The sequence below is a fragment of the Cherax quadricarinatus genome, chromosome 6 (genome assembly GCF_038502225.1).
Source record: "Cherax quadricarinatus isolate ZL_2023a chromosome 6, ASM3850222v1, whole genome shotgun sequence".
NCBI classification, from domain to species: Eukaryota; Metazoa; Arthropoda; class Malacostraca; order Decapoda; family Parastacidae; genus Cherax; species Cherax quadricarinatus.
Genome location: NC_091297.1, coordinates 10,144,039 through 10,158,421, shown reverse-complemented (window position 1 = coordinate 10,158,421; position 14,383 = coordinate 10,144,039). Strand labels below are relative to the sequence as shown.

The 14,383-nt window shown below is 38.3% G+C and overlaps 1 protein-coding gene across 5 annotated transcripts in view; it reads left to right on the top strand.

Moving 5' to 3' along the window:
* Positions 1–3,775, top strand: part of LOC128691870 (protein SERAC1) — a 90,606-nt gene extending 86,831 nt beyond the window's left edge. For 2 of the 5 annotated variants that reach the window (XM_053780825.2, XM_053780835.2), the window contains one exon: positions 3,480–3,690. In XM_053780825.2, the coding sequence (XP_053636800.2) occupies positions 3,480–3,673 (194 nt within the window). In that variant the 3' untranslated portion in view covers positions 3,674–3,690. Of the gene's footprint in view, positions 1–3,479 lie in introns of all 5 variants that reach the window. The other 3 variants (XM_070080214.1, XM_053780854.2, XM_053780845.2) reach the window with 3 other exon arrangements.
* Positions 3,776–14,383: the final 10,608 nt, after the last annotated feature.

Genomic DNA, 14,383 nt, shown 5'->3' with positions numbered 1-14,383 from the left:
ATACCACATAGATGTATTCTCTCATATCTAAGCCCAAATTTACCACTCACAGCTTATCAGAATGAGCTGAGCTTATGGCGTAGATCTACGGTTTGGACCCAGAATGTAAAGCCATAGATCTACGGCACGGACCCTGAAAGGGTTAAGTAACATGCACTTTTAATTATATAGTAAAATATACACTTATAACAGTAAGTAAGTAAGTTTATTCAGGTACACACAAATACAGTTACATAGAATTATCATACATAGCAGCATATGTGTAGAGAACCTGGGATAACCCAAAAAAGTCAGACTGAGTGACTTATTTCCATTGGAGTCCTTTTACCTTATTATTATAATATAAAGGTTATAATATTTTCTTATTGTTCTATAATGAAGATAACATCTTTTTTTTTTTTTTTTTTTTTTTTTCTCTCTCAACAAGTCGGTCGTCTCCCACCGAGGCAGGGTGACCCAAAAAAGAAAGAAAATCCCCAAAAAGAAAATACTTTCATCATCATTCAACACTTTCACCACACACATTATCACTGCTTTTGCAGAGGTGCTCAGAATACAACAGTTTAGAAGCCCCTTGCACACAAAACCTTTACCCCCCTCCCTCCATCCTTTCCTAGAACAACCCCTACCCCACCTTCCCTCCAGTACAGATTTATACACCTTCCAAGTCATCCTATTCTCCTCCATCCTCTCTAAATGACCAAACACCTCAACAACCCCTCCTCAGCCCTCTAAATAATTCTTTAGTAACTCTACACTTTCTAATTTCCACACTACAAAATCTCTGCATATATGCCACACATTGCTCTCGGACGTGACACCTCCACTGCCTCCAGCCTCCTTGCTGCAAGATTCACAACCCATGCTTCACACCCATATAAGAGTATTGGTACCACTATACTCTCCTTCCCTTCATTACCTCCATGGATAACATTCTTTATCTCAACATATACCTCATTGCACCATTCACCTTTTTACTTTCATCAACTAACCATACCCCCGGCCGGGATTGAACCTGCGGTCATAGAGTCTCAAAACTCCAGCCCGTCGTGTTAGCCACTAGACCAGCTAGCCACAATAAGATTCATCCAACTAGGTATATTTCTACACCATAGGAAGGTTAGCACAGGCACCACTGTGACCACAAATGCAAGTTTTTACAGACGAATCTCCAGCTAGCGTGGCCATGACGAACTCTAGCTCAAGTCCCTTCACTGCCATCAACATGACTCAAGAAATCGTAATGACACGATTGCAAACAAACCATACCCCCGGCCGGGATTGAACCCGCGGTCATAGAGTCTCAAAACTCCAGCCCGTCGCGTTAGCCACTAGACCAGCTAGCCACAATAAGATTCATCCAACTAGGTATGACCGCGGGTTCAATCCCGGCCGGGGGTATGGTTTGTTTGCAATCGTGTCATTACGATTTCTTGAGTCATTTCATCAACTCTATGGTTTACCTCGTCTTTCATGTCCACTCCCAAATATCTGAACACATTCACTTCTTCCATACTCTCTCCCTCCAATCTGATATTCAGTGTTTCCTTACCTAACTCGTTTGATACCCTCATCACCTTACTCTTATCTCTGTTCACCTTCAACCACCTTCTTTTACACACCCTCTCAAGCTCGTCCACTAACTTTTGCAACTCCTCTTCAGAATCTCCCAAGAGCACAGTATCATCAGCAAAAAGTAACCTTGTCAACTCCCATTTTGTATATGATTTTTTATCCTTTAATCCCACCCCTCTCCCCACCCTATCTAAATCATCCTGTAGTATCCTCATGCTCTTAGAAATTATTTGGCAGCCTATTCTTATGGCTTCTGAAAATTTACTTACGTCTCTATTTATTCCATCATCAATGACATATACATATGTAGACTGTGAGCAACTGACTCCTACGGATTACCACTTGTAACAGGTTCTCATTCTGATTTCTCCCTGCTTAAACACTGTTGCCTATCAGTCAGTCATGCCCAGGATAGAATTTCTCTTCTAATACCATGTGCATCTACCTTCTTTATCAATGTCCTGTGTGGAACTCTATCTAAAGCCTTACTGAATTTCATGTACACAATGTTGTATTCTCAATCATGCTATATCACCTCATATACAGTGTATGTTTGACTCTTCCTCACAAATTCTATGTGGATTTCTCACATACATCTGTGGTAAATTTCTTGCTTTATGTTATTTAGTTTAGGTTAAGTTGTCTCTAGCAGTAAAATAATAACTAATTATAATATACCAGAACACCAATAAATGAAACAAAATAAAGACAATAAAAAATTCTACTGTTTGACCAGAAAGTGAGCAACCAGTGCACACCAGAACAATCTGTGTCTCATATTCACTGTTTAAAATGCATTAAACAGTCTCCCATTTGACTGTCTTTGCAACAGTGGACTTCTTTCTGTTATCAAGATGATGGGCTATTAATGGTTCTGGATTATTTTCCTCATAGCCCAATCTCAGACTGGGCTTCCTAGGCTGGAAAGGAAATATTGCAGAATTAAGAAATATTATGAAGCACATAAAAAAGTAGAGGTATGTGTATACTAAATGTAAGTAGAAGTTTGAAAGATTTGCCTGTCACCTTACATACTGATGAGCCTGAAAGAAAAGATCAGCGGCCCTACCAGAGCGTAAAAACATTAACAGGTTTCCATTTCACACTCATAACAGGGTGGTAGTACCTCTCTAGATGACTGCTGTCTACCAACCTACTACTGTACCTTAGTGAAAAAAAAAAGGTTAGTAAATTTGTCATGCAAGAATGCCCCCTTGTAAAATGTGCTGAGATTCTCTGATCAACTTGCATCTGCAGTTAATGATTCCATCAACTTTCTCATAATTGAGGTCAAGCTGATTGATCTGTAATTAGCAGTTGAGGATCTGTCTCCTACTTTCTAAATAGGTATCACATATACCATTTTTCCACATATCCAGCACAGTATGTACTGTACCTATTTATAATGATACACATGTACTGGTTTACCAAATTCTCTTTACATTCTTTTAGAATCTTTGAAAACAGTTTATCAGGGCCTGTTTTAATCTGTCTACCTGTCTAAACACCATGACACTAGTGACTGTGAGCTTGGATAATTTATTTTCATCCCATCCTGCATAATTATTGATTACCAAGACTTCATTTGTATGTTGTATGATTACCAAGAAGAAATAAGTGTTATAAGTGGTATATATTTCTTTGTAATTACTAGTAAGTTGACCTGAGTTATAGGTAAGTGGGCCTATTATTTCCCTAATTTTATTCCTGTGTACCTGATTGCACCTTCTCCTGCATTATCCATTATGCATGCCATTTATCCCCTTTGCTATGTCATAATGTCTGTTGTAAATTTTTAGATGGTAATGATACTCCCAGTTATATAATATTATCATTTTGTTGAAACTGTCATGAATAAAATTAACTTTGGTTTGGTAAAATGATTTTTTTTTATACTTCAACAGACAACCCAGCCTTACACCACCTCAATCAATTATTTGTGAGTTTGGCAAAAGCACAGAGTATAGCTGTTCTGACATTAAATGAGTCAGAACCTGTACTACATAAAACTACTGGTTATCCTCTTCATTTTATTCCACCTGAGTTTGGAGGTAAGAAAACCTGTTCTCTGTTATTAGGATGCCATTTCCTACAGTAATAATTTTTCTAACAAGTTAGTAATATTACCACTTACAATCATCCCTACAAATTTGTGGGCTTCTGTACTTGTGACTTTTGACTACCATATGTTTTCACTGAAGAGCAGCCAGCAAAAAGATTTAATTTTCCTATGTTTTTTTCTGGCTCGAAAGTTTTTTCCTGATGCCAGTGAGGGGCTCTTGATCCATGAAATTGGACCTGGCCTCAATTTCCTTGGATCATACATGATTGTCTATCATTCTTCCAGACTCTATAACCCTTTCAAGTTTAGTGCTTCCTCTGTGAATGTATTAATAATCAGTCTCTCATGTCCAATCTTTTTTTTTCAGTGTGAATCATTATTTCTTTTGAGTGTCAGTATTAACTCGTTAACTGTCCAAATGTAGATCTATGTTTTCACTGCTAGTGCTCCAAACGTAGATCAAAGTTTTATTTTTCCTGCTTCCAAATTTGGCACAATTGGCCTGAGATGCCTGGTCTTAACCCTTGGTATGCACAGTATTAAAAAAATATGGGACCACTTAGTACTTTGTGGGAGCACCATTTCAATTGAGCTCCAGCTAGTGCAAACAGAGTGGCAACACCAGGGATTCACTGCTGCTATGTCGTATTAACACTCCCCTTTTAAGAGGAAAGTGATGTTGACCCCAAGTTTAGTGGCTTTGAGATGGATGTGGCCACAAGTGGTTCAGGAAATATCAAAAACCTTGATAATAACCCATGTGGAACATTTGTGCAACACCCTTTTAGTTTTGATACCACTGCTAGTGCCATCTGCCAGAATGTCCTACAACCTGTGCCCTAAGTAAAGAGAAACGATTCTGGAACACGTGTAATACATGTTCGGCAGGCCAGCTGATTGGCTGGCTAGCCAGATACATGATAATATACACCTGGAAAGTACTTGAGGGCCTGATCCCAAATCTGCACACTACCATAACAACATATTGGAGTGAGAGATACGGGAAGAAGTGCAAAATAAACCCAGTGAGGAGCAGGGGTGCAGTGGGGACAATAAAGGAACACTGTATCAACATTTGGGGTCCCAGAGTATTCAACAACTTACCAGAAGATATCAGAAACATGGCTGGAACAAGTGTAGAAGCCTTCAAGAAGAAACTAGACAAGTATCTTCACCAGGTGCCAGATCAACCAGGCTATGATGGATATGTGGGGCAGCGGGCCTCTAGCAGCAACAGCCTGGTTGACCAGGCAAGCACCAGATGAGCCTGGCCCATGGCCAGACTCTTCAAAGGTATATCAAGGGTATAAAGGTAGCTGATTGACTTTGGCTGTATCTATCTGTCTCTCAGGTACACATAAGTATAGTTATCATACATAGTGTAAATTACCTAGGATAACCCAAAAAATCCAGACAAAGTGCTATACTGTGCTTGTAGATATAAGACATAATAAGCATGACTGGCAAGTAATATGCATTTTTGCCTATTCAGAAATCAGACATGATGACTCTGCATCATGCATAATACCTGTTGGTTCATGAACGACTATCTCTGAGACAGAGACAGCAAGACAGAAACACAGGCAGACAGATAAGCAGAAAAAAGAGATAAACAGACAGGGTTAGACAGACAGACATGTTTGTGTAACAGTGAGAACAAATAAAGCCAAAGTTAAGTGGAGTAGTGCATGATCATCAGTATTAGTGCTGCACCGTCAACAGTGGAATGATACTCGTCTTATACCATGCTTCAAGGAGTTTCATATATACTCCAGCATGTCTAAAACATTGCTGGGACCTATAAATACTTTGTATATATTTCTAGACAATAGTATGTGACCATGGGAGGTGAAAATGTTCACCTCTCAGTGTGCTTGTGACTATTTGGTTACTATTTCAGTACCTAATATTAGTGTCAGAACAAAGATTGGCTATAAAATCACAAGAAAAACTATAAATTGTAATTATCAGAACATAAAAATTATATAAATTAAAAAAGAGAAAAAAAGATACATCAGCAACATTTCTGCAAGCAGCACGACTCCATGTTGCCATCAGGTGAGCATCCAGCGCCAACTTCGTAGCCTTATATCTCGGTAAATACTGACCCTAAAAATTTTTTTTAGTCTTACTGCACACAGAAAATTGCCCTCTTTATTCAGAGTGCTATCAGTAAAAATGTAGCTCTACATTTGGACAGTTAAAGGGTTAAGCAGTGTAGAGATTTATTAGAGAGATATGTTCTCTCAAACCTAAACTGAACCCAAATCCAAAACAAAATATATTATGTAGAATTAATCCTTAAGACCAAGAAGAGCAAGTGCTGTGTGTGTGGTGGAGGACAGCATATTTTGGGAAAAAAAATAAAAACAAATAGTCTTAACATTTTAAAAAGTTCATATTTCCAAATACAATAAAAAAAACACAAAATATGATGAAAACTTATGAATTTGTGGAAGATGATTACATGTTGGCAACTTCAGGAAAATGCCCAGAGCAATATTTGTTTTCCCATTTATTTATTTATTTATTTTATTTAACACATCGGCCATTTCCCACCAATGCAGGGTGGCCCAAAAAAGAAAAACTTTCATCATCATTCATTCCATCACTATCTTGCCAGAGGCATACTTACACTACAGTTATAAAACTGCAACATTAACACCTCTCGTTCAGAGTGCAGACACTGTACTTCCCATCTCCAGGACTCAAGTCTAGCCTGCTGGTTTCCCTGATTCCCTTCATAAATGTTACCTTGCTCACACTACAACAGCACGTCAAGTCCTAAAAACCATTTGTGTCCATTCGCTCTTATCTAACACACTCATGCACGCTTGCTGGAAGTCCAAGCCCCTCGCACACAAGACCGCCTTTACCCCCTCGCTCCAACCTTTCTAGGCTGACCCCTACCACGTCTTCCCTCCACTACTGATTTATACACTCTTGAAGTCATTCTATTTTGTTCCATCCTCTCTACATATCCAAACCACCTCAACAACCCCTCCTCAGCCCTCTGGGTAATAGTTTTGGTAATCCCACACCTCCTCTAAATTTCCAAACTATGGATTCTTTGCATTTTATTCACACCACACATTGCCCTCAGACATGACATCTCCACTGCCTCCAGCATTCTCCTTGTTCCAACATTCACCACCCATGCCTCACATCCATATAAGAGCATTGGTATTACTATACTCTCATACATCCCTCTCATTGCTTACAGACTCCTCAGTGCACCACTCACCTTTTTCCCTTCGTCAGTTCTATGATACACCTCATCTTTCATAGACCCATCTGCTGACACGTCCACACCCAGATATTTGAATAAATTCACCTCCTCCATACTCTTTCCCTCCAATCTGATATTCAATCTTTCGTTATCTAAATATTCTGTTTTCCTCATCACCTTACTCTTTCCTGTATTCACTTTTAATTTACTTCTTTCACACACTCTACCAAACTCATCCACCAACCTCTGCAACTTCTCTTCAGAATCTCCCAAAAGCACAGTGTCACAAGCAAAGAGCAACTGTGACAACTCCCATTTTGTGTTAGATTCTTTATCTTATAACCCCACACGTCTTGCCAACACCTGAGCATTCACTTCTTTTACAACCCCATTTGTAAATATATTGAACAACATCACACATCCCTGCATAAGACCTACTTTTACTGGGAAATTTATTTATGCAGTTTAAAAACTGTAGTGTAAAGCACCTTTCTGGCAAGACAGTGATGGAGTGAATGATGGTGAAAGTTTTTCTTTTTCGGGCCACCCTGCCTTGGTGGGAATCGGCCAGTGTGATAATAAAAAAAAAATAAAAATTATTTATGCCAAATTATGATAGGTTTGCAAAAACTTTTTTTCTGTTTTCAGTGTCTGACACTATGTACAACATTGTCTAATGATATTAGATGTTCAAGGAGTTTTAGTACAATATGAATTGTGTCTTTTAACACTGTTTACAAAAAAAAAAAAAGTCTTCTAACAATATTGACAAGAAAGTCTTATATTACAATTGATTGAGGTTGTGACACCCCTGGAAACATGGAAGTAAATCACATTGTAATTTTCATGAGTTATCTTAGATAAAGATATACATAATGTATTTTGTAATGTACTTTTTATGGGTCTGTCACTGTGTGTGCCCGCAAGACATTGTGTACAAAGAAATCTTATTACAACTGATACTCCTTTAACCCTTTCAGGGTCCGTGCCGTAGATCTACGGCTTTACGTTCAGGGTCCAAACCATAGATCTACGCCATGAGCTCGGCTCAGTCTGATAAGCTGTGAGTGGTAAATTTGGGCCTAGATATGAGAGAATACATCTATGTGGTATGTGTGCACCACATAAAACAAATCCCGCAGCACACAGTGTATAATGAGAGAAAAAAACAGACTGTGATTTTCGATTAAAACAGCGAATTTGTAGTGTTTTTTCGTATGTTTTTTATGGTTGTATTTGCGATTTCTTGGTCTCATTTGATAGAATGGAAGACATATTGCAGAAATAGAGATGATTTTGATTGGTTTTAGCAATGAAAATGGCTTGAAACTGAGCTCAAAGAAGCGGAAATGTTAAATTTTTGCCGATGTTCAAGAGTAAACAAACGACCACACGTGTCTAATACACACCAGCTGGTGGGTCTAATATACATTCACAAATGTGGTGATGATATTTATACAATTATTACAATATTGCATAACAGTAAATCTTCTCTTTTTTGGTTTGAATAAAAATTCATTATGTGAATAAAAAATCAAAATGGAATTCATTTGTAAAGCCTCAAAACACAACTAATGAACAGAAGAAATGTTAGTTTAGTGCCAGGAATACCCACATTGTTTATTCTGGACCCTATTTTGAAATTAGAATATTTTGAACTTGGTGTTAAATTGGCCAAATTACCAATTTCCGATCACTTTATATTGTAGTTGAAACAGTTGACTTGGCAATTTCTTGTGCTCAATCAATAGAATAGAAGTAATACTAGTGAAATAGCTAAGAATTTGGTCGACTGGAATAATGTAATTGGCCTAAAATGGGAGTCAAAGTCGGCAAAATCGCCGATTCGTAAATAACGCTGACACATCAAAATTTGCGAGAGCGTAATTTCGTCAATTTTCCATCAAATTTCATACTTTTTGTTTTATTACCTTCAGAAAAAGATTCTCTACCATTTCATAAGAAAAAATAACAAAATTTTTTTTTGAAAATTCTTGGACCCTGGTGTGCACTTTGAAATTTGTCCTCTGGACCCTGAAAGGGTTAACCCCTTGACTGTCGCAACCCCGAATCCTGAGGTGTCTCCTGGTGTCGCAAAATTTAAAAAAAAAAAAATTTCTTATGAAATGATAGAGAATCTTTTCCCGATTGTAATGGCACCAAAAAAAAACGAAATTTGATGGAAAACTGAGAGAATTATGCTCTTGCGAAGTTAGCAACCTCGGCGATATTTACAAATCAGCGATTTCGCCCACTTTGAGCCCTATTTTCGGCTAATTCCATTGTTCCAGTTGACCAAACTCGTAGCTATTTCTTTAGAACTCCATTTTTTTCTATCGTATGAGTACAAGAAACTGCCCATTTACCGATTTCAACTACCCAATAACATGGTCAGAAATTTGCAATTTGGCCAATTTCACGAAAATTTAAAAATATGACAATTTCAAAATAAGGTTCAGAATGAACAACGCAGACATTCCTGGCTCTAAAATAACATTTTCTTTGTTCATCAGTCATGTCTCCAGGCCCCTCTGATATTACTCTTGCTTTCTATTTTAAATTTTTATTCAAATAAAAAATAGAAGATTTACTGTTATGCAGACTACTGAAATATTGTAATAGTAATTGTACAAATAATGTCAACCCATTCATGACTGCATATTAGAATGGCTAGTTGGACATTTATTGGACAGTGACATCATTTGTTTACTTTTGAACATCGGCAAAAATCAAACTTTTCCCCTACTTTGAGCTCCATTTCCAGGTTCTTTTTATAGTAAAACCAATCAAAATCACCTCTATTCCTATAATATGTTTTCCATTCTATCAAATGAGACCAAGAAAACGAGAATACAACCATAAATACTATACGAAAATAGACCACAAAGTCGGCATTTTAATTAAAAAAGCAGTCAGAGATTTTTTTTTTTCTCATTATGCACTGCATGCTCCAGGATTTTTTTTATATGGTGCACACTTACCACACAGACCCATTCTCTCACATGTGGGCCTACCAGCTTTCTCCTGCTTGATTTGAAGCCTCTAGAATTTATGAGTGTATATATGTCAAGCGGTACCTCGTAAGACGTATATATGCGACCGAAACAGTCAAAGGGTTAAACATACAGCTAAATCATACTGTTTGACTTCGTTGAGTTTCCTTAGTAAAAAATGCACATACTCTCTAATGTACTTTTTGTGTGCCCATTATATGTGTCTTCTCTCATGACGATTGTAGAAAATAAATGTGTGCTATGTATATACAGTGGTCCCTCAATAATCATCCGGCCTGAAAGTCGTCCATTTCGGAAATAGTCCTGTTTTTTCGTCTAAATATTGGCTCACAAATGGTCCGGTAACTCGCTAATAGTCCTTCGTCCCGGACGCGTACTCACACTCTGAGCCGCCTGGGCCTTCCCTTCCCAGCCAGTGTGCCATTGTTTACCAGTGAGCGACGGTCCCCTCACGTGCTCCAGCGAAATATTTTATAATATTCCATTTATTTTAGTGCTTGCAAGTTATTTAAGTGCTAAATAAGCCACCATGGCTCCAAAGAAAGCTCCTAGTACCAAGCCTTTGGTAAAGAAGGTGAGAAATACGATTGAATTTAAGAAAAACATCATTGAACAATATGATAGTGGCGTACATGTGGGCGAACTGGCCAGGATGTATAACGAATCCCGTACAACCATATCTTCCATCATAGCCAAGAAAAAGGAAATCAAGGATGCTATTGTTGCAAAGGGGGTAAATATGCTGACAAAAATGAGATCACCAGTACTCGAAGATGTTGAGAAGTTATTATTGGTGTGGATAAATGAGAAACAATTAGCAGGAGATAGTCTTATGACGTCGCTTATTTGTGAAAAGGCTAGGCAGTTGCATGACGATTTGGTAAAGAAATTGCCTGCAACTAGTGGTGATGTGAGTGAATTTAAGGCCAGCAAAGGCAGGTTTGAGAGATTTAAGAAGCGTACTGGCATACACAGTGTGGTAAGGCATGGTGAGGCTGCCAGTTCGGACCACAAGGCGACTGAAAAATATGTGCATGAATTCAAGGAGTACATAAACAGTGAAGGACTGAAACCTGAACAAGTGTTCATTTGTGATGAAACAGGCCTCTTTTGGAAGAAAATGCCAAAGAGGACCTACATTACTCAGGAAGAAAAGGCGCTGCCAGGACACAAGCCTGTGAAAGACAGGCTACCGCTAATGTTCTGTGCTAGGGCTAGTGGGGATTTCAAAGTGAAGCCGTTACTAGTGTACCATTCTGAAAATCCCAGAGTTTTCAAGAAAAACAATGTCATGAAGAGTAAATTGTGTGTGTTTTGGAGATCTAATAGTAAGGCATGGGTCACAAGGGACAATTTTGTCGAGTGGTTCAATGAAGTGTTTGGCCCTAGTGTGAAGAATTACCTCTTGGAAAAGAAATTGGATCTCAAGTGCCTCCTAGTAATGGACACTGCACCTGCTCATCCTCTTAACTTGGATGACCTAATTCTGAAGGAGTTTGGGTTAATCACAGTAAAGTTCTTGCCCCCGAATACCATTCCTCTCCTCCAGCCCATGGACTAGCAGGTCATTTCAAACTTTAAAAAACTCTACACCAAAGCAATGTTTGAGAAGTGCTTGAATGTGACCTCAGACACTCACTTGACTCTACGAGATTTTTGGAAAGAACACTTCAGTATTCTCCATTGCGTAAGCCTTATAGGTAAGGCTTGGGAGGGAGTGACTACCAGGACTTTGAACTCTGCTTGGAGAAAATTGTGGCCAGATTGTGTCCACAAGAGGGATTTTGAAGGGTTTGGGGCTGACCCTGATGAGCCTATGTCAGTTGTTAAATCCATTGTGGCACTGGGGAGTTCCATGGGGTTGGATGTGAGTTTGGAGGATGTGGAAGAGTTGGTGGAGGACCACAACAAGGAGCTAACCACTGAGGAGCTGCAAGAGCTTCAGCAGGAAGAGCAACAGATCTCAGCTCAGAATCTTGCTGCAGAGGAGGAGGAAGAGAGATGGAGGAAGGTGCCTTCTTCAGAAATTAAGGAGATTTTTGGAATGTGGGGTAGGATGGAAAGATTTATGGAGAAACATCACCCAGAGAAGGATGTTGCAAGCCATATCGGCAACTTGTACAGTGACAGTGTCTTTGCCCATTTTAGGGAAGTTTTAAAGAGACCCCAGAAACAGAGCTCTCTGGACAGTTTTTTTTGCGCGACAGGACTCCAGTGACTCTCAAGGTGGTCCTAGTGGCATTAAGAAACAGAGAAGAGAAGTAACCCCAGAAAAGCAATTGATACCCGAGGTGTTGATGGAAGGGAATTCCCCTTCCAAACAGTAAATCATCCAATCTGTCTCCTTCTCCAGTCTTCCATACACAAAGAAGAATCACCAATAAAGGTAAGTGTTATTATGTTAATGTTTAATTCATCGTGTGCCACTGTATTGTTTATGTACTACATCTATATTTCACGTAAAAAAAATTTTTTGTTTTAATACTTCTGAGTGTCAGGAACAGATTAATTGAATTTACATTATTTCTTGTGGGGAAAATTGATTCGTAAATCGTCCATTTCGATAATAGTCCCACTTCCAGGAACGAATTATGGACGATAATTGAGGGACCACTGTATCTAAGGCATAAAATGTTCATTAATGTCAAACTTGAAGGCACGAAAATTATGCACAAATTAACAGGAGACGAAATAAGGTCCTCAGCACTAATTGTGGGAGACAGTAAGGTTCCTGGCATAAATTTATGGAAGACAGTACTGTGGTCCTCGGCATAAATTTACATGGCACAGTTTTAGCAATAATTTTTTTATTCACGGTTTCTAATTGCACAGGATCTCTAGGAAAATAACTTCTAATAAATTTGTAAGAATAACTTTACCTCTCCTGCATTTTACATAAATATGCCATTTAGCCCTTTCATCACACCATGTGAGCTTATATTTATTTATTTATTTATTTATTTATTTATTTAATGTCTTTGCAAACAGTACATTGAGATTGTGTGTGTACAATAGTGGGTTGCAATGCAAAGAGAGCCTCTATTATGCCTTGGCATTATGGGCCAACTTAACATTATTGGCTTACATTCTACTTAATACTAAGGAGTATATCATAGTCGTACAGTAGGAAAGTAATTATTTCATAGTTGTACAGTAGAACATTAATTATAAATGAATCAAAATTTTTATAATACAAAGATATACGTATTTACATTCTAAAAATGCTTTTGTGAAAAACAATGATTCAATTATATTCCTGTCAACAATTGATAAAAGGTTCAATGTGATTGTTTCAGTTATGATGTGGGAGTACATAAGTGAGTAAATGTATACTGAGTATTTAGCATTTAGTCTAGGGTGATTAAGTGGCTTTTGAGAAGAGTCTTAAATTGATTTTCAGACTGGGTTACTTTAATATCTTCTGGTAATGAATTCCATATTTTGGGGCCCTTTATGTGCATAGAGTTTTTACACAGTGTGGTATGGACACGAGGGATATCAAAAAGAGATCTGTGTCTTGTGTTGTGGTCATGTGTCCTGTTTAGGTTGGCGAGGAAAAGTTTGAGTGGGGGGTTTATATTTGCATGTATTGTTCTGTGTATGTAGTAGGCACATGAATAAGTATGGATGTTCTTAATGGTAAGCAGATTCAGACTTGAAAATTGGTGGAGTATACTGGCAGGAGTGAGAATTTGTTATCATTCTTACTGCTGCCTTTTGCTGGGTTATTAGGGGTTTTAGGTGATTGGATGTTGTTGATCCCCATGCACAAATTCCATATGTAAGATAAGGGTATATGAGTGAATGGTACAGTGCCAGGAGAGCTGATTGTGGAACGTAGTACCTTATCTTTGATAGTATGCCTACAGTCTTGGAGATTTTCTTGGTGATTTGTTGTATGCATGTCCTGAACTTAAGGCTACTGTCAAGGTGGATACCTAGGAATTTTCCCTCTGTGAGTCTTGTGACTGATGATCCATTTAGCGTAATGTTAATTAGATCATTTGCAGCTTTGTTTCCAAACTGAATGACATAGGTTTTATCAGTGTTCAGGGTAAGTTTGTTAGTCATCATCCAGGCAGATATTTTCTGTAATTCAGCATTAACTGTGTTTGCTAGTATGGCTGCGTTTGGGTGGGAAAATACATATGTAGTGTCATCTGCAAATAATATGGGTTTGAGTAGCTGTGATGCATTCGGTAGATTATTGATGTAGATGAGAAAGAGGAGTGGTCTAAGGACACTTCCTTGTGGGACTCCTACTGTGATTGGTTGGGTGGAGGAGTTTGCACCATTTGCATACACATATTGAGTTCTGTTACTAAGGTATGACTTTAGGTAGTTGAGGGAGTGGCCTCTGATACCATAGTGCATTAATTTGGAGTACAGTAGTTCATGGTCAACTGTATCGAAAGCTTTACGCAAATCAATGAAAATGCCCAGCGGGACTTCTTTCTTTTCAAGTGCGGTATATATTAGTTCTAGCATGTGTATGATAGCGTC